Source organism: Serpula lacrymans (assembly GCF_000218685.1).
Source record: "Serpula lacrymans var. lacrymans S7.9 unplaced genomic scaffold SERLAscaffold_10, whole genome shotgun sequence".
Lineage (NCBI taxonomy): Eukaryota > Fungi > Basidiomycota > Agaricomycetes > Boletales > Serpulaceae > Serpula > Serpula lacrymans.
Genome location: NW_006763299.1, coordinates 1,275,767 through 1,294,959, shown reverse-complemented (window position 1 = coordinate 1,294,959; position 19,193 = coordinate 1,275,767). Strand labels below are relative to the sequence as shown.

The 19,193-nt window shown below is 47.4% G+C and overlaps 2 protein-coding genes across 2 annotated transcripts; both read right to left on the bottom strand.

Annotated features, from left to right (window-relative positions):
• Positions 1-5,081: 5,081 nt before the first annotated feature.
• On the bottom strand, positions 5,082-6,166 carry SERLADRAFT_473347 (uncharacterized protein; the record flags this gene model as incomplete). Its single annotated transcript, XM_007320952.1, has 5 exons — positions 5,082-5,221; positions 5,275-5,303; positions 5,369-5,940; positions 6,002-6,015; positions 6,067-6,166. 3 exons carry the CDS (start codon positions 6,112-6,114, stop codon positions 5,466-5,468), a joined length of 537 nt encoding a protein of 178 aa, XP_007321014.1.
• Positions 6,167-7,490: 1,324 nt separating this feature from the next.
• On the bottom strand, positions 7,491-17,208 carry SERLADRAFT_451325 (uncharacterized protein; the record flags this gene model as incomplete). The annotated part of the gene is made up of 4 exons (XM_007320951.1): positions 7,491-7,769; positions 7,888-8,601; positions 14,794-16,381; positions 17,069-17,208. 4 exons carry the CDS (start codon positions 17,206-17,208, stop codon positions 7,491-7,493), a joined length of 2,721 nt encoding a protein of 906 aa, XP_007321013.1.
• Between the last annotated feature and the right edge of the window lie 1,985 nt (positions 17,209-19,193).

The following is a 19,193-nucleotide window of genomic DNA, read 5'->3' as shown; positions in this document are numbered from 1 at the left end:
TAAGTTAAAAGTCGTACAATAGTTGTTCTCTCTTTTTCTTATTGGTCGATTGATTCCTCAGACCACTTTTCGTATATTCTCCTTTCGGTCTGAGGAACAAACAGTTCACTATATAAAGCCCTACCTATTCATGTATGGCTCCTTAGTTTTCTATTACTGAATTTACCCGCTTTACTCCTCAACAAGAACCTTTGAAGCTTACCTCTCAAAGTCCTCTACTCGCTATATTTACTAGCGTCTGTCGACCTCAAGCTCATCGGACCCCTTACTCCCTGCAAGTGCAGAAGGAGACAGGTTTCGTTTTTGTTATAGTTTATCGTTGCCTCACAGTATGGTATGATCATCAACAGGTTTGTCATAGCGTGATAAACCACGGAGATGTGTGTGATAGAACCTACGGTGGGTTGCAACTGCAGGTAAAGTTGGGACGACCGAAAAGACTTGAAGGGGGGCACGTTGTCATGCACCAAAGTTGATTGGTAGCATGGACAGGTGTCAATAACAAAGCAAATATTCAAAAAGACTCGCCTTTGCGCCACACAGGCACAGTGCCACATGGAATAGTAATTAATATTGCCTTTTTTGAACTTGTGGCTGATCAGCACCACCTCTATTAGGCAATCCAGTCACGCTCACCTTTGCTTTTCCATTCGGTACTTGGCATTTTGGCAAATTTTTGCGTCGCCACTGGCTACACATTGCATTGCGCCCTCGCTTTTGTTGTTTCCCTTACTCCCCTTCCTCTCCTTTTTATTCTCACCTGATGGCCGTTTCTGGATCCCCATTCTAATCCACTTTTTCGTCACCTCCACCCTCCTCCTCCTCATCTTATTTGCACCCCCACCATTTCTGATGTCACCACTTCCTATCCACTTCCGTCGCCGATCCGTCGACTACCACGTGCCACTGCTGATATCATCAAAGCCCCGGCGGCCGGTGTCGATGATGAGAACTGCAGTTAGAAAACCACACACAAAACAAACTAACACACAATCCTCCCAGATTCCACGGAACTTGTTTATGGGCTTTGCCTCCTAGAACAGTGGAGTGGTCTGGTTGTTCGTGGGGTGGTACATATAAAGATCCTTCAAAGTAAAACCCAGAAGTGTATGAGTGTGGGTTTTGAGGAGGAGGGATAGTTGAATTTATAGAAGATAGGGGCTTAGTGACGAGTATAGATGAGCACTACCTTGCTAATTGTAGCACAAGGTAGGTTTGAGAACGGTGAGGATGACGAGGTGACGAGGTTCCCAGTGATAGCAGGCTCCTGACGCACAAACTGTAGTGCTCAGAAGGACTCTAATCGAAAGGGATAACAATGACTTCAAAAGTGGGAAGTGACGATGACAGCAATTAAGAGTGGTAGCAGTGGGAAGTGTTGTAACCACACTGGATCACAAGTAGCAGTAAGAAGTGGACTTAAGATTAGAGAAGAAGTCTGGAATCGAGTTCTTGTAGTTCTTTTTTTTACAAGGTAAAATACAGGGGTTTATATAGTAAAAGAAAAGTAGGCTATGCACAGTATAGCTGTGCAAAAAGAATGAGAAAGAACATGAAGGAAGGAATGTATGCTGACAAATCCTGCATAGGTAGTACAGGATAAGATTGTCAAAAAAGGAAAAGAAAGGGATAGAACAATGAATGCTGTGAGTAATGTCACAGGTTTGTACAGCCATAAAGTAAAGTCCAATAGCAAAAAGAGAGCAGGAAAATCATGATGTCATGGGAAGATGCAGTAAAAAAAAGGCAAGGCAAAACACTATCAGTATCAACACAGTTCCTTTATTGTCAGTTAGGCATTCTAAAAAATATGTGTCCATAAAAATGATTCAAAAATCAAAAATAATTGCACTGTAAATGAATGTTCTGCTGAAAAAAAAGAAACTGGAGCCACCAGTCCACCACCTAGTCCAAATCCGACAGTTCCATTGCCTTACCAATGGACTGGTTGTGTTGGACCACCTGATCAAACGAGGGAGGGAGAGGAGTAGTTCCAATTTGGAACAAGTGAGTCCCAGGCAGCGTGTGGTAGGTGTAGCTGTAGCGAAGACGATGGACAAAAGATAAGTGTACCCAAGTGAATGGGACAGCGATGAACATGGGTGACGCAAGGGGATGAACCTTCTCCAGCTCAAAAACTACCCACCCACGCTCCAACCAGGCAAGATGAGCGACCGATGTTTTGATAGTATATGATGGCAGATTGATGTCATGAAGATGGACCTGTTGCCCTATTTGGACCGGTGTCATGCACCAAAGTTGATTGGTAGCATGGACAGGTGTCAATAACGAAGCAAATATTCAAAAAGACTCGCCTTTGCGCCACACAGGCACAGTGCCACGTGGAATAGTAATTAATATTGCCCTTTTTGAACTTGTGGCTGATCAGCACCACCTCTATTAGGCAATCCAGTCACGCTCACCTTTGCTTTTCCATCCGGTACTTTCCGCGTTTCGGCATTTCGGCAAATTTTCGCGTCGCCACTGGCTACACATTGCATTGCGCCCTCGCTTTTGTCGTTTCCCTTACTCCCCTTCCTTTGCCTAGCCCCACCATGGGCCCCTTCCTCTCCTTTTTATTCTCACCTGACGGTCGTTTCTGGGTCCCCATTCTAATCCACTTGTTTGTCACCTCCACCCTCCTCCTCCTCATCTTATTTGCACCCCCACCATTTCTGATGTCACCACTTCCTATCCGCTTCCGTCGCCGATCCGTTGACTACCACGTGCCACTGCTGATATCAGCAAAGCCCCGGCGGCCGGTCCAAATAGGGCAACAGGTCCATCTTCATGACATCAATCTGCCATCATATACTATCAAAACATCGGTCGCTCATCTTGCCTGGTTGGAGCGTGGGTGGGTAGTTTTTGAGCTGGAGAAGGTTCATCCCCTTGCGTCACCCATGTTCATCGCTGTCCCATTCACTTGGGTACACTTATCTTTTGTCCATCGTCTTCGCTACAGCTACACCTACCACACGCTGCCTGGGACTCACTTGTTCCAAATTGGAACTACTCCTCTCCCTCCCTCGTTTGATCAGGTGGTCCAACACAACCAGTCCATTGGTAAGGCAATGGAACTGTCGGATTTGGACTAGGTGGTGGACTGGTGGCTCCAGTTTCTTTTTTTTCAGCAGAACATTCATTTACAGTGCAATTATTTTTGATTTTTGAATCATTTTTATGGACACATATTTTTTAGAATGCCTAACTGACAATAAAGGAACTGTGTTGATACTGATAGTGTTTTGCCTTGCCTTTTTTTTACTGCATCTTCCCATGACATCATGATTTTCCTGCTCTCTTTTTGCTATTGGACTTTACTTTATGGCTGTACAAACCTGTGACATTACTCACAGCATTCATTGTTCTATCCCTTTCTTTTCCTTTTTTGACAATCTTATCCTGTACTACCTATGCAGGATTTGTCAGCATACATTCCTTCCTTCATGTTCTTTCTCATTCTTTTTGCACAGCTATACTGTGCATAGCCTACTTTTCTTTTACTATATAAACCCCTGTATTTTACCTTGTAAAAAAAAGAACTACAAGAACTCGATTCCAGACTTCTTCTCTAATCTTAAGTCCACTTCTTACTGCTACTTGTGATCCAGTGTGGTTACAACACTTCCCACTGCTACCACTCTTAATTGCTGTCATCGTCACTTCCCACTTTTGAAGTCATTGTTATCCCTTTCGATTAGAGTCCTTCTGAGCACTACAGTTTGTGCGTCAGGAGCCTGCTATCACTGGGAACCTCGTCACCTCGTCATCCTCACCGTTCTCAAACCTACCTTGTGCTACAATTAGCAAGGTAGTGCTCATCTATACTCGTCACTAAGCCCCTATCTTCTATAAATTCAACTATCCCTCCTCCTCAAAACCCACACTCATACACTTCTGGGTTTTACTTTGAAGGATCTTTATACGTACCACCCCACGAACAACCAGACCACTCCACTGTTCTAGGAGGCAAAGCCCATAAACAAGTTCCGTGGAATCTGGGAGGATTGTGTGTTTGTTTGTTTTTGTGTGTGGTTTTCTAACAACAGTTCTCATCATCAACAACGTCTTTGTTTACAACGTTGGATGTTATATGCGAATAGCTCGTGCTGCATCCAGTCAGTCCCAGGTTTCATGGAATGCACGACGTTCACCATTGTTTCTTATTTTGCAAAGGGTGTGTTTGAGCTGCAACTGGCTGAGACCCAGACTCCGGCGCGATTATTTATGGTGTATGAACGGTCAGTTGACAGATTGCTCTGGGGTCTCTCGAAACGACTGTGGAGTTGACATTGTGCAGAGCTCTCATTCGGCGTGTTCTATTAGATCCGAGTTGGGGGGGATATACAGTAGGATGTGCGTGCTAGGCTGAGTTGGTTGAAAGGCTTGACACAAGAGCAATGTGAAATTCGGATCCCAAGACCCAGCCAAGTTGACTTGCAATTGCTGGGGGTCAGGGCGGGGTTGTTTTAGAGGAGAGGTCGGTAGCTGACTTGAAGCCAGTGCAAGGATGCGAGATTGGGGTGCAGGACGGTGATGTTGGATGCCTTCCATGTGGGGGAGATGGAGGCCAGTGGTCCTGTGGAAGCGTTTGAGGTTCAGGTTCAAATTTGAAGGCTCGAAGGCTTGAATAGGAGGGAAGTGATGAACAATGTGAATTCGAGATTTTGACACTAACACTGATGTTGTTGTGATGTGACAATATGGAATATATAGCTATCTATAGTGGGCGCTGATTTGCCTATTTAATCAGATTGGAGTTGGATTGGACGGGCATTGAGATAACATGGGGTAGTCTAGTAAGTGGTGGAGATAGGGCAGAACGGACCATGGAAGGGTGAGGATGGAGCAAGAAGTGGACAAAATGTCAGGCCCAGTCAAAAGCGGATCTAGCATTATTGAGGCAAACCCAATGTGGTCAATGACTCATACTGGCGTCGGGAGCACTCAAAATGTGAGACTATTTTCTAGATTCAATGTGGAGAAAATGAGGCATATCTATTGAGTGAAACTAAGTAGATTTCCTGAGATTTCATCAGAATCATGTTCCCAACATGTTAAATCGCAGAAACGAGTCTCATTGAGTGTCATATATTACAAATATTGTCTGCAACAAATAGTACGATCGAGGGAAATCTAACAAACATGAAACGACAATTTGAGCCCCAGCTTATAGACCCACCTGCCCTCCTTCGATGCTTCCCAAGGCCGCTTCTTTCTACAAAACATGTATCAGCTCAGTATAATAAGCCTGTGAATGAGTAAACTTACTTGTGCCATACTAGCCCGATTAGCCAGGTCTTCGTAGGTCTATATAGCAAGCAGTGTTAGTTTATATGTCCACAAACCGGTAAACGGCAATCACTTTTTTCGTTTCCTGGTCGAGATTTTTGTAGTATAAGCCGAAGTCATTTGTTGTTCCTCGAGGATTTGCCTTAACCCAGTCAATAGCACAGAGATTCCTAGTATCTGAATGTAACTAGCCTTAGATTAGAGTAAAAAAAAACATACCTGGCAGTTAATGTGTTTCCAGGGCACATCTTGCCAGGTTTCCTGTCAGCCAGTGCCTTCTTCCCTGCATTCCTGCAGGCCTCGCTGGTGTGACTTGATGGGCCCCTGGTCTCTTCTATGCCTTGGTCAGACAAGGTGGATGACATGGGGGCAGCAGCTCTCAGCCTGTCTCCTTCTGCAATTGTAGCCGTTCTGGCCATTTCTTGGTTCACTTTGACTATTTTTTGAGTCCCACTGTGCGTGGTAGATTGGTCAAAGTTCGTTGGTGGTCCCATATCGCCGGGGACACCTGGGGTGGTTGTTTCAGGATGGCTTTCTGGGGGATCTGGATGGGGAGGGAGTTGGCGCTCGACGTGGCTAGGACTTGGAGCTGGCCTAGACATCCCAATGGGAGGGATGTGAGGACTGCTGGGAATGATGTCGGCTCTAAGGCAAAAAAAATATTAGTATAGATGACAGCCACTCCTGCGAACAAAATGAAACATACAATGGATCATGCATCTATTGAGAAATTTTGTTAGTGTAAACATGAATGACTGGGGAGACACATACCTCATTGAAATTGTGTGCCTCTGTTTCGGGTACCGTTGTGACTGGCATTGGAAGGGAAACCACTGCCGAAGTTGCACCCTTTAATTTCTTCACAGGTCGGGGGAGACTAGGTGCCGCAGGCTCAGGAGCGCGTTTTCCGTTTCCTTTGATTGCCCTTTTGTCTTCGTTTTCAGATGCCTCCTTCTTGATTAAATCCTTTTTAGGGCACAGCACATGATTCCCATACCATGAAGGATAGTTGTTGATAGCTATTTGATCCGCTTTCCAGTCCATGTCACAATATTGTAACTGTGGCACTTTCTCATACATATTGTATCTGTAGTAGTCCATAACTGCTCTCCCAGCACTCATCCAAGTCTTGGGCACCATTCCAAGCTCAGCAAGCTCAGCCCAGATTGAACGAGCGTGCTTGCGTATATCTGTTGCTGAGTGGTGGTCAATGATGGTCCCATCCTTGTGCTCAACATAGTACATCTTGTGCTCGGGAGGGTCTTGGTTTGAATCCTTCACGTCTTTGATATATTGCAGGTAATCTTGTTTTCGCCAGAAATTGATGGATGTGTACTCTTCTTGACTCAGTGGCGGGCCTAAAGTGATATTTGGTAAGGTTCGGAGCCTTGGCTTCTTGTTGCCGTCTGTGATTGATAGTGTAGATGTTGTTACTGGGCTAAGAGCCAAAAGTTCGGGAACTGATTGGACGAGTGTGTTATATGCGCCTCTATAAAAAAAATGAATGGCAAGAAACATACAAAATCTAAGTGCTTACTGGATGGTGTCCCGTTCTGCCTTTAGGACATCATTTTGTCGTTGCAAGTCCTGGTAAGCTTGCTCCAGCTGTTCCATTTTCTCTAAAATGTCGGCCGGATAGGGTGACTGCACAAATCTGGGAAGAGAACTTGAAGATGTGTTGATGGAAGACGAGCTCTGTGTCACAAATAAAACTATCAGTCAAATTAGTTAGAGAATGAAAATGTACCCCAAAGCTTGTATTCAATCTCAATGAATTTTGCCCTAGACAGCCAGAATATTTCATAGAGGGTATCCTGCCATGTTTGTAGTCCAAGCATGAGCTGAGGCTATTACTGCCACCAGACTCACTCAACATAGATACCAACAGGGAAGGAGATGCTGGTGCTGGACTTCCCTCAGCTCTGAGTGCAAGTGGGTGGTCAAAAAGAAAAGGTGACCCTTCAAGTTGGTTACTGTGTGATCGCTTCCAGAATCCTATAAGATGCATTAGAAATATCGAAAATGTGTGGTAGGTTGTTCAAGGAAAACAGTGAGCTGACGCAGAAAATTCAGCTCTGCCGAAAAAGGAAACATTGTACTTTTTTTCACTAAGTCCATTAACATGCATTAACGTAGCTATTGTAGTAATATTAATACCAGGCAAATGATTTCCTGTGTAGACTTACAGCAAAACACTACTCCTCTAATACATTATTGTCATGAATCATATGAGCTATGTCCAATCCTGGCTTCTCTACAACAAAGAACCTTTCAGTTACATCATTACTAGTAGGAAATGGAGTGTGAGGAACCATTGCAACAACTGACAGAATTGCTTTGATGCTAACCACATGAAGTGACGAATCACCCTGGGATGTATAGGACCAGACAGTGCCAAAAAATGCCTTGAGGAGAGTGTCGTGAGGTTCAGAATAAAATGATACCAGAGCTACCGGCCTTTTCTCGCTATTATTCTGCATGCATAAGATGAAATAATAGTAGACTTCTGCAAACACCAATTTTCCAGAGAGAAGAAGTTAAAATTGAGAGAGTGAGCAATAGTAATACGTAATTATATTACTGAGACAATACCTTGACGTTTCTCGCTACTCTGCATTTTCCCTTTGCCTTTAGTGCTTCCTTCCACAAAGACCGTCCTACTTGTCCATTTGGAAGACGAATACGGGCCCATCTTGTAATCTTTGACTGGAATTCTGTGTCGTAGCTTTGATTTCCTGAGAGGTAAGATTGAATTACTTCAGCTTCACAGCTACGGACAGAGCGGGGGAACTTCTCCTTTGCACGCAATAAAAGGTACCCATCACCAATATCTACTCCCCCCTTCGGAATTGGATTTGTGGGTGGACTGAGGAACAGAATCATAGCCTTCAGTGCATTAATTTGAGAGCGAAGGAGGCCGCATTGAGAGAGGTTAGCATATGGGTTAGATGGCTGACGGATCTCTTGTCCCAGGTTACCAATTGTCCGCTCAATTGTCCATTGGGACGAGCAAATCCCTGGGCCACTCCGAACAACTTCTGGGCCAAGATGTTGAGCAGTGTGTAAGGACGGTCGTACAAAATGTAGCCAATTGGCACGTCGTTGATAATACAGAACCTCAAACTCTGCAGTGAATTCAAGCATTCGTTTGTGGGCCTGTTGTAGATCTACTGTAAGAATATGGTGCTGGTTGAAAATCCAAACACTAAAAACAAGTTTGCAGAAGTTTCTCCAATATTTTTCAGGGAGAACATTGTACGGTAAAGCTGGTGCGAGCCCATAAACATAAAGAAGAAACTCCCAGGCCTTGTATGTTACGATAACACAATTTCCGGACATCTCCTTTCCTTTTTATTCTCCGCTTTAACTTTATACTTTAAGTGCCACGCGGCATTTCCCTTTCTCGCGCCGCGTTGCCTTTCTTTTACTTTTAGACTTAACTCTCTCACGCAGTGGAGCTGGCCATACGGGCTAGACCCTATGACATCATCAGCCACTGCCTTCATCAACTGTATAGTACACATGTACAAACAAACCTGTAGTAGTATATATACCCCAATAGATCCAGGAGACTCCTCAGCGAGTCCTCCTGTTGTATACCAACAAACTCTCTGCAGCTTAAGGGGTAACCACTCCCTCAACATCTTCCTTATAGTGTGTTCTTGTGTGCGCCAGAGTAACTAACTCTTGGTTGTTACATTAGGACTCGCTCTTTCTACTCTCTCGCACGTTTGTGCAAAAAAGTCCCACTGGGCACCCGGACTCCAGGGTGAAGGAGATTGGTTAGCGGTTAGGAATATCCCACATAGCAGATAGGTGCGCTCCTAGCGACGGCCTTGTAGTGCTTCGGGAGAAGAACGCAAACCTTCGATACGCAGCCCCCAGCGTTAAGGGGAGTACCTTAGCTCAGCAGTCGGTGTGGAACCACTGTTGATTAGATTTAGAATACAAACTTTCACTTTCGAATACCTCTGACCAGGCCGGGCACTTGCCTCCGCCAGTCTGGAGAAGGGTTGACAGCTTAACAAGCGGACCACCCCCTGACAACCGTTCGGACCAGGGTTTATTACGTTTACATTTTATATACATTTTCAAATACTATAGTGTGGGTAGTCGGAGATTGAGATCCGATACTCAGCTGGGAAGAGGTTGATCCGCAGATAGCAAGCGGGGACCCCCAGTTACCTATTTTTACGTTACCCAAAGAGAACAAGTCAACATGTCGTCGCAACCCCAAGATATGAATGCGCTACTACACGCAATGCGTGTGCAGATAGCTGAATTAACCTCGCAGCTCGCCGAGATACAGGCCAACCCCCCTGTAGCAACCCCCTCGGTAGAGAAAAAGTTTAATAAGAAAGTCGAAGTCGTCGCTGACCCTGGCGCCTTCGAAGGAGACAGAGCGCGATTTGCCGAATGGTGGATCAAGCTCCAGATTTGGGTCAAGGCGAACTGGGACGCTTTCGCCGACGATTTTGAGGTAGCCACTGCGGTGCTATCTCGCCTAAAAGGACCTGTGGCGGGTCGATACGCCCAAGTAAGACTCCAGGAATGCTACACCGCGGGTGTGTGGCCCACCTGGGACGATCTCAAAACAGAGATCGAAAAATATTTCAAACCGCAAGCTGAGCGTGACTGGGCGCGTCAGCAAATCCGTTCCTTCAAACAAGGAAACATGAGGACGGATGATTTCGTAACCCGGTTCCTGGCCCTCTCAATCCAAGGGGGTCTTGGCAATGAACACGCAGTGGAACTGCTAGAACGCAATGTGAACCCTCGCATTGCAGAACAGATCTATCTGCAGGATACACGAAGTGACAACTTGGCCCTGGCGGCTGAGGAAGTACGACGAGTCGGTAGAGCCATAGAGCTCTACACCATGCACCAAGGTGGCGGGTCCACCAAACAAAACAACATACCCCAGAGGCGCCCTGGGTCATCAAACCAACATCATAATCACTCTCACGGGTTCAAGCCGTTCAGGCTGCAGCCAGGACAGGGTGCTCCTATGGATATCGGCGCGGTCCAAGGCGGACAAATGCGCAGATTCAAGGGCAACTGTTACAACTGCGGCCAAGAGGGACACATGTCCCGAGACTGTAGAAACGGGGCGCAGGCTGCCCAACAAAAAATAATCAAGGGCGCCAGGCGCGCCAACTAGAAATCGAAAAGCCGGACGATCGGCTCAACTCTTTGGCCGGTCGTTCTTACGACGAAATCCGGGCCTTCTTCTATGACCAACAGGTCAACGAAATGAAGGCTCAGGGAAAAGAATTCGGGGCTTAGGTCACTTGGGTGCCTTAGCTCCTGGTAAAAATGAAGTAAACCACAACAAAGTGGCCCCTGCTCCGGGGTGTTGCACGAACAATAACGGAATGACGGGGATGGCTCCCCAATTTGTAAATAAGTTTTTAAATTTGTTATCAGAAGTATGTACTTGTATGAAGAAATGTAACTGTAATATTTATGATACTACCGCTGCACCAGCGTCTCCCTTGGAGCGTGGCCCCGGCGAGACAAACACTAGGGTACTTGATTCTGGTAAAACAAAAATAGAAAAACATGTGTCATTCAAAATTTCTTCTTCTTCTTCTTCTTCTTCTTCTTCTTCTTCGGAGCCACCCTTTCCCGAAATCCCAAGGCGTGTGTTGATGCGCACGTATTTATTCCAAAAAGAGATCCGTTTAGACGTTGGCGTGGAAAACCTTGCCAGGGGCAAAGTACACTCAACGAGCGCACTGCTTGATTCAGGCGCTAACGGGATCTTCATAGATCAGGTCTGGGCAGAGCAAATTGGACTCCCCCTTGTAAAATTAGAAACGTCTATTCCCGTCTATAACGTTGACGGTACGCTTAACGCAGGTGGCTGTATTACACACAAATGTTCTTTTGTGGTCGAATACCAAGGACACAGAGAACGAGTCACTGCCGAGGCTACCCAACTAGGGAAGATTAATTTAATCTTAGGCTGGACCTGGCTATTTAAACACAATCCTGAGATCAACTGGCAGACAGGGGTTGTCACATTGTCACGTTGTCCCCAGGAATGTGTAAACTTGGGTAAACCAAATCATGTCCGTCACAATGAGCGTCTCGAAAAGTTAAACGCTAGTCACGTTTACGAACTCAGATCTTTAGAAAAGATCGACGATGATGATGATGAGGTAAAACCTGAGGAAGAGATTAAGAGGCTGGTACCTCCCGAGTACCACGACTTCTGGAAAGTCTTTTCGAAACACAAATCAGAGCGCTTCCCAGAGGCTAAGCCTTGGGACCATGTTATAGATTTGAAAGACACCTTCAAACCAAGGAAGGGACAAATGATACCGCTCTCTGCTCCCGAAAGAGACGAGGTATCTAGTTTCATAGACGAACAACTTAGGAAGGGTTACATCAGACCTTCTAAAAGTCCTATGACGTCCCCGGTGTTCTTCATTCCTAAAAAGGATGGTAAAAAGCGAATGATTATGGACTATCGTTACGTGAATGAGCACACGGTTAAAAATGCGTATCCGCTGCCTTTGATTAGTCAGCTAGTGGACAAATTGGCTGGCGCCAAAATCCTGACAAAGATGGATCTCAGATGGGGGTACAACAATGTACGAATCAAAGAGGAAGATGCTTGGAAGGCCGCATTCACGTGCCACCGAGGATCGATCTTTGCGGATATGGAAAACTGTGTCGTCATTTACATTGACGATTTATTAATATTTACAAAGTCGGACGATGAGGCTGAGCATGACAGGATCGTGCAAGAAGTCCTTCGACGCTTACAGGAACGGGACCTATTTGTTAAACCCGAAAAATGTAATTTTAAAGTGAAGGAAGTAGACTTCCTCGGTATGATCATAGGCCAGAACGGAATCAGGATGAACCCTGAGAAAGTTCAAGCTATTTTGGAATGGCCAGAACCTACTCGCGTCAAAGGAGTTAGGGCTTTCCTAGGCTTAGGTAATTTCTACCGAAGGTTTATTGAAAACTTTGCAAAAATCACGAGACCGTTGAACGATCTCACCAAAAAGGACCTTGTTTGGCAGTGGGGCGCCAAAGAACAGGAAGCTTTTGATAAGCTTAAACAGGCATTTACAACAGTGCCCATATTGGCATTCCCTGAATTAGACAAAGAGTTCCGGCTAGAAACCGACTCTTCTGACTTCGCCACTGGGGCTGTTCTATCAATCAAAAGCCCTGATGATCTTTGGAGGCCTTGTGCCTATTTATCACATAGTTTGTCGCCTACAGAGCGCAACTATCAAATATACGACAAAGAGATGCTGGCCATCATTAGAGCTTTAGAGCACTGGCGGCACTACTTAGAAGGTGCTAGGCACCAATTCGAAATTTGGACCGATCATAAGAACCTAGAGTACTTCATGACGGCCCGAGACCTGAACCGGAGACAAGCCCGCTACACGGTGTACTTGTCAAGGTTCAATTATAAATTAATTCATAAGCCAGGAAGCTCAATGGGGAAAGCGGATGCTTTATCTAGAAGAGAGGATCATGCCAACGGCATTGAAGATGACAACAAAGGTGTCACCCTGATAGATCAATCAAGGGTCACCAATGTTAGAATCGGGCAAGATTCCGACCTCCTAGAAGTCTTTAGGAAAGACATCTCCCCAGAGGAAAAGGCGCGCCTTGACGGCAATGAAAACTATTCATGGAAAGACGGGCTCTTTCATTTCAAAAACAAAATCTATGTGCCTGAGTCCGCAAGGATCAAGGCAATAGATAGACATCATGACACTCCAGTGGCTGGGCACCCTGGATGGCAACGAACAATGGAGTTGATCTCCAGATACTACATGTGGCCGGGCATGGTCAAAGACATACAGGAATACGTAAAATCCTGTCTGAGATGCGCCATGGCCAAGAATTCCCATCAACCGCCGGCGGGTAAACTCATGCCGAACCCGATACCAGCTGGCCCCTGGCAGGATATATCGGTGGACTTCACGACGGATCTGCCCGAGTCAAACGGGTACGATTCAGTAATGGTGGTAGTAGACCGCTTCTCCAAAGAAGTGGTATTCATACCCACCAACAAAACCATCACCGCCGCCGGTACGGCAGACCTATTTAAGGATTTCGTATGGTCAATCCATGGGTTACCAGAAACGGTAATCTCCGATAGAGGACCGCAATTCGCTAGCGAATTTACGAAAGAATTATGCCGGATGCTGGGCATCAAACCTAAATTATCCACGGCGTTCCATCCGCAAACCGATGGACAAACGGAGAGACTCAACCAGGAGTTGAAACAGTATCTCCGGATATTTATTAACGACAGACAGACAGATTGGGCCAAGTGGCTAAAGATAGCCCAGTTCTCTTATAATATTAAACAGTCGTCGGCTACAGGAAAGGCACCATTCGAGGTTACTAGATCGTACCTCCCCAGAATGGGTGTAGAACCTGGCAAAAGCAAAAACGAGGCTGCTGGGAACATGGCAAAAGACATGAAGTCTGTCTTGGACGAAACGCGCAAAGCGCTATTTAAAACTGCGGAGCAGATGAAAGACAGGGCAGAGCGTAGACGCTCTAAGGCCCCTGATTACAAGGTCGGCGACCTGGTCTGGTTAGACACCGACCACTTGAAATTAAAAGACCGGCAGTCTAGAAAACTGACCGAAAAGTGGATTGGCCCTTACCGGATTAAGGAAGTCAAACCTAATGCGGTGGAGCTGGAACTCCCAAAACGAATGAGGGTGGTACCCACGGTTAACATTAGCCGTGTAAAACCCTACAAAGGACCGCTGCCGGGACAGCGCGTAGACCGGCCCGGTCCGGTAGTAGTCACCCAGGAAGGTGAAGAAGAGTTCGAAGTCGAACGAGTGGTAGATGCACGCTTGAAGGGTGGAAAATTAGAGTTCCTGGTCCTATGGAAGGGCTATGGAGACGAGGACAGAACGTGGGAACCAGAATCCCATCTGGAAAACTCCCGCGACGCTGTTCGCGAATTTTATTCTAGGAATCCCTCAGCTCCCAGGAAGCTTAGAGGCATGGATTCAAACCTTTTTAATTCCCTCTTTCAACCTATGCCCGAAAATTTTACCACTACCTCCGGAATTTGGTCTCGCCTGGAAGTCGAGCCTTAGAAGGGGGGTAGTGTTACGATAACACAATTTCCGGACATCTCCTTTCCTTTTTATTCTCCGCTTTAACTTTATACTTTAAGTGCCACGCGGCATTTCCCTTTCTCGCGCCGCGTTGCCTTTCTTTTACTTTTAGACTTAACTCTCTCACGCAGTGGAGCTGGCCATACGGGCTAGACCCTATGACATCATCAGCCACTGCCTTCATCAACTGTATAGTACACATGTACAAACAAACCTGTAGTAGTATATATACCCCAATAGATCCAGGAGACTCCTCAGCGAGTCCTCCTGTTGTATACCAACAAACTCTCTGCAGCTTAAGGGGTAACCACTCCCTCAACATCTTCCTTATAGTGTGTTCTTGTGTGCGCCAGAGTAACTAACTCTTGGTTGTTACATTGTATCCACTGGAAATTTTCTCTGCTGGGTTCCAGGGAGGGCGATCAAACGAGCCAGGAAGATGTGGGGTGGAGTCTGTGATAGCCTGGCCATGTTGTTTCCATGTATCACCTTGTAAAACACCCCAGTCCCAACTATGCTTGCTGTCAGTTTTTTCACAGCCAAAATTACATCGCCACAAGTTAATGAGTAGATCTGGAATATTCAGTGCAATTAAATGCATGATATCAGAACCGAACATTTTTGGAATACCGAGATTGTGGGCAAGAGGCATTCCAAGGAAGATACTAGGTTTTGAGATTCCCGTCTCCAAAAGGCGTTTTTTATACTGTGTGACATTTGGTGAAGCAATGAGGAAACATAGATTTTGATAGTACAATCCAGGTGTCGGGGGGAGCACCTGGCGATAGTCAATGTCGTCGTGGTTGCATCCTTCAACACTGTAATTGTGTGGCTTGAGTAACGCAGGATAATAATGAGGACCACCTGCTTTGTGACGGCCTTTTTGCCCACATAGTTGTCGACACCCAATTTTACCATGATATCCAGCGAAACCGTTGAAATACATGAGTCCTGGTCCATCTGAATTAGCAATTGCAAGAAACGGGTGCGAGACATGCAATGAATTGGTTAAAGCATCCCAGATAACAAGACCCTCCTTTTGAAGTGCGGCCACATGATGCAACCCAGGAAACATAAAAGAATCAAGATTTTTTGGTTTGTTTGAACCTGGAATGAAACCACCGGGGAGAACATGTTTCTTCTTATAATGAACATTGGGTGTGTGATCCATTACCACCCATATATATATCCAACAATCTGATGCTTTGCTCTCGTAGAGCTGGGCACCATCAACAGAGATCATAAGTACGCTGTCGTGAGCATTTATTCGACCATCAGAAACAGCATCAAGGTAGTCTTTCCTGTGGAAGAAGTCGTCATACGAAGAAAGGATGTTGTTGTCGAGTTTGAGCTCCTCCATGATATCAGCTGTTTGGCGTTCTCTATAATGCATGCTGGTAGCAGTATCTGAGTGCCTCCATAGCGCCTGTAATTGAGGCCCGACTGGTATTGTGTGGAACTGCTGGCGAGGGACTTTCTCTTTTCCGCCACTTGACGCAAGCTTGGATTGATCGTAACGAGGCTCGCCGCACTTTGGACATATCTCCAAACTTGCAAAAGGACCTGTGTACGCCAGACAAGAAGTCACACACATATCATGCACAATTGACCCAACTCCACTCATTTTGGTAATGCGCCGTTTAACTTGGTCATACGAGAGCATCTTGCTGTCAGGATATCGATGGAGTATGGCCTTGCGTATCAAATGGTAAGTCTCTTGAGATGAGTTACTGAGTGCCATGAATGTTTCTATAGACAAGAGGACGTCGGGATCATCAATATCAAGTGAGGCTTGGGGAGGATCCTGCAGGCGGTGGAGCATGTCCTTGTCAAGCTTATTGGCCTCATCATTGAGTGTGGCATTTTTCAATGCCTGAATAAATTGAATGGCAATTTGTATATCCTCTAGACGAGCTGTTTCTGCGAGCACATCAATGTCGATGTCAATTCCGTGGTGATAAACTCTATCAGAGTTATGTGATGGATCAGGTGGTGGTGGAGGATTTTGAGAGTTATGTGATGAATCGGTTGTAGGCGGGAGATTTTGTGTGGTGTCGTTGAAAGACTCAAGCCCACCCATACTCATGTCATCCTCGTCATCTTCCTGGTCCAAGTTGTGGTACAGCTCAGGCCTCGGAAGACTTATGTCCGGATATACATCCAGGTTATCCTCAGCGTCACTATCCATCACGACATCCTCATCATTATCTGTCACTAGCCCGTGTCCAATGAAATCATCATTGTCCTCCTGTTATGTTACATTTGAGCGGTACGATGGTGAGCGAGAACAAAATGCATACATTGAAATACCTTGGGGAGAGGTGGGGTAAGGATTGGCAAGACGGCGGAAGTTGAGGAGCGAGAGGCTTACAAATGGCTAAGGGTGCTTTACAGTATCGTGGCACGTCAGAGTGTGGATGGGATCGGTGGTCTGGGCTACTATGCCAGCATTGGCAGTGGATCGCAGAGGGGCACACCCGAGATCGCCCGATGGAGCGATTGAACACTGGAAGAGAAGGCTAGCGTATGCGGGGAAATAGCACCAGCATTTGAATGTGATAAGGGACGGTGACATGTGACATGCACCGGCCACCGGCCCGAGAAGGCGATGGCGCAGTCGGGTCGAACAGGAACCGTCCTTAGACGCTCACCGCTCTTTTGCGTCCCTTCTTCTCTGCTGGTCAGACTGCTCTCTCATCGACGACGACGACGACAACAACAAACCACCCTCCGTCCACGACGACGACGACGACGACGACGACGACGACGACACCAACCTCGACGTCGACATTCACATCCCAGAGCGTAGCATACACCAACAGAACACCGTCTCTCCCACCCACCATGTCCACCTACCTCCCCGTCCTCCTCCTCTCCGTCTCAAACAACGCAGACGACACCGCCCTCTCCTCCCTCCCCCGTGGTCAGGTCGACTATCTCTCACACGAATGGCGCGAAGAAGACGTATGGCGTTCCTGGCGCAACATGACCCGCCAAAAGAACGAAATCGCAAACGGCGTCAGACTCGAGAACGCCTCCTGGAGAACCTGGTGGAAACAGCGCAATAAACTCAAGACCGTCACTCCAGAGACGCTCAACTGGTCAGCTTTCATTTAAATCTTTCTTCCGTAACCGTGGGGCCCCGCAATCCCACTCGTCTTCCCCGCTCCACCACATCGCCTCTTCATCTCTCTTATCTCCCATCTAACTTGCTCTTCTTACAGGCTCAAAGATTCCGACGTCACTTGGCTCTACGGTCCCCTCCACACCGCTGACTACTCTCCTCCTCCAAAACCCTCCCCAAAGCTTCCCTCCGTCTCTCCCACCCACTCCAACTCATCCTCGTCCCTCTCAAACGGCCATGCCCCAAATCCAAATGCAACAATGAAGCCCATCCTCAAACATCGCTCCATATGCGACCTCCTCACATCTGACCTCCCTTCTTCCCCGCTCTTCAGTCCACCAGATACCGAGGACGAACGCGAGCCACCCCCACTTCCCTCCACAACAACAGCGACAGCTGACGGAGGTAAAGGCCATAAACGACCCCCTCTGTTGCACACAAAATCAGATACACACATCACCCGCTGGCCCACTCGCGCTTTCAGGAAAGACTCTCCCCCGCGCGTAGTCACCCCCATCCTCCCCACCCACATCCACCCCTCTCTCCTCCGTCCCCCCTCAGGCGACTCTGCGCCCTCCCTACGCCCCTCTGGTGCTTCTCGTGCCTCCTTCTCCGGTTCCGGTGGCGAACAGGCAGGCAGTGCATACGAGGACGCTCCGAAGAAGAAACATATCTCCTTCAATACCTTTGTAGAGCAGTGCATAGCGATCGAGAAGCCAAAGAAGGCCTCTCCGCATCCGCCTCGTGCGCCTTATGCTTCTCCCTACGCCCATTCCCAAGCGAAAGGGAATAGAGGCGGGAGTGGCAGGTACTCGAGTGGGTACACGGCGCCGGCTGGGACGGGGAGGTATTTGAACCATAGGTATGGGTATGAGCATCTTGATGAGGGTGTGGAGGGTGTTGGTGCGGAGGATGATGGGTCAGTTTTTTTAAAATACCTTCCGTGCCGTTATTCTACTCGTGTCAAGGATAGTGCGCTAATTGTTTTTACCCCCTATTTTTTTTTTCTATATCACTTTCAACATCAACCAACACCGACGCCGACTCCTCTCACCGTCCCTCTCGCTATCACTATCACTAGGTATGACGAAGACATGGAAGATAACGAGGACGGAGAAGATGGGGATGGCTTGATCACGTTTGGCGAGGACGAATCGAAAGTCAAGATCAACGTCAACACAGACACAGACGTAGACGTCAACACCGACTCCTCCACCCCCCGCCCCTCCTCCCGCTCCTCCTCACACTCCTCCACCTCCTCCGTGCGCACCGTCCGGCCCCCTCTCACCTCGCAAGGACAGGGTCAAGGACCCGAAGCCGGGCCTCAGAATGGGCGGAGAAGGGGGAGGTTTGAGATTGATGGGGATGACGATGACGACGAAGAGGAGGAGGAGGGGGAGGGGGAAGGAGAGGATGACGGTGTTATCGAGATGCGCACGTCGCATATGCACGCACACCCGCACCCACCGCCGCATCCCCGCTCTCACTCGACGCCCGCACCCGCCTCTCCACGCGCCCCACCCCTCCTTCCCCACTCCCAATCTGCTCACGCCCACCCAGCCCCACCCCACGTCCACGCCCACCCGCCCTACTCTCGCTCTCCACCCCCGTCGCACGTCAACCCAGCCGCCTCGACCCGCTACAGACCCCAC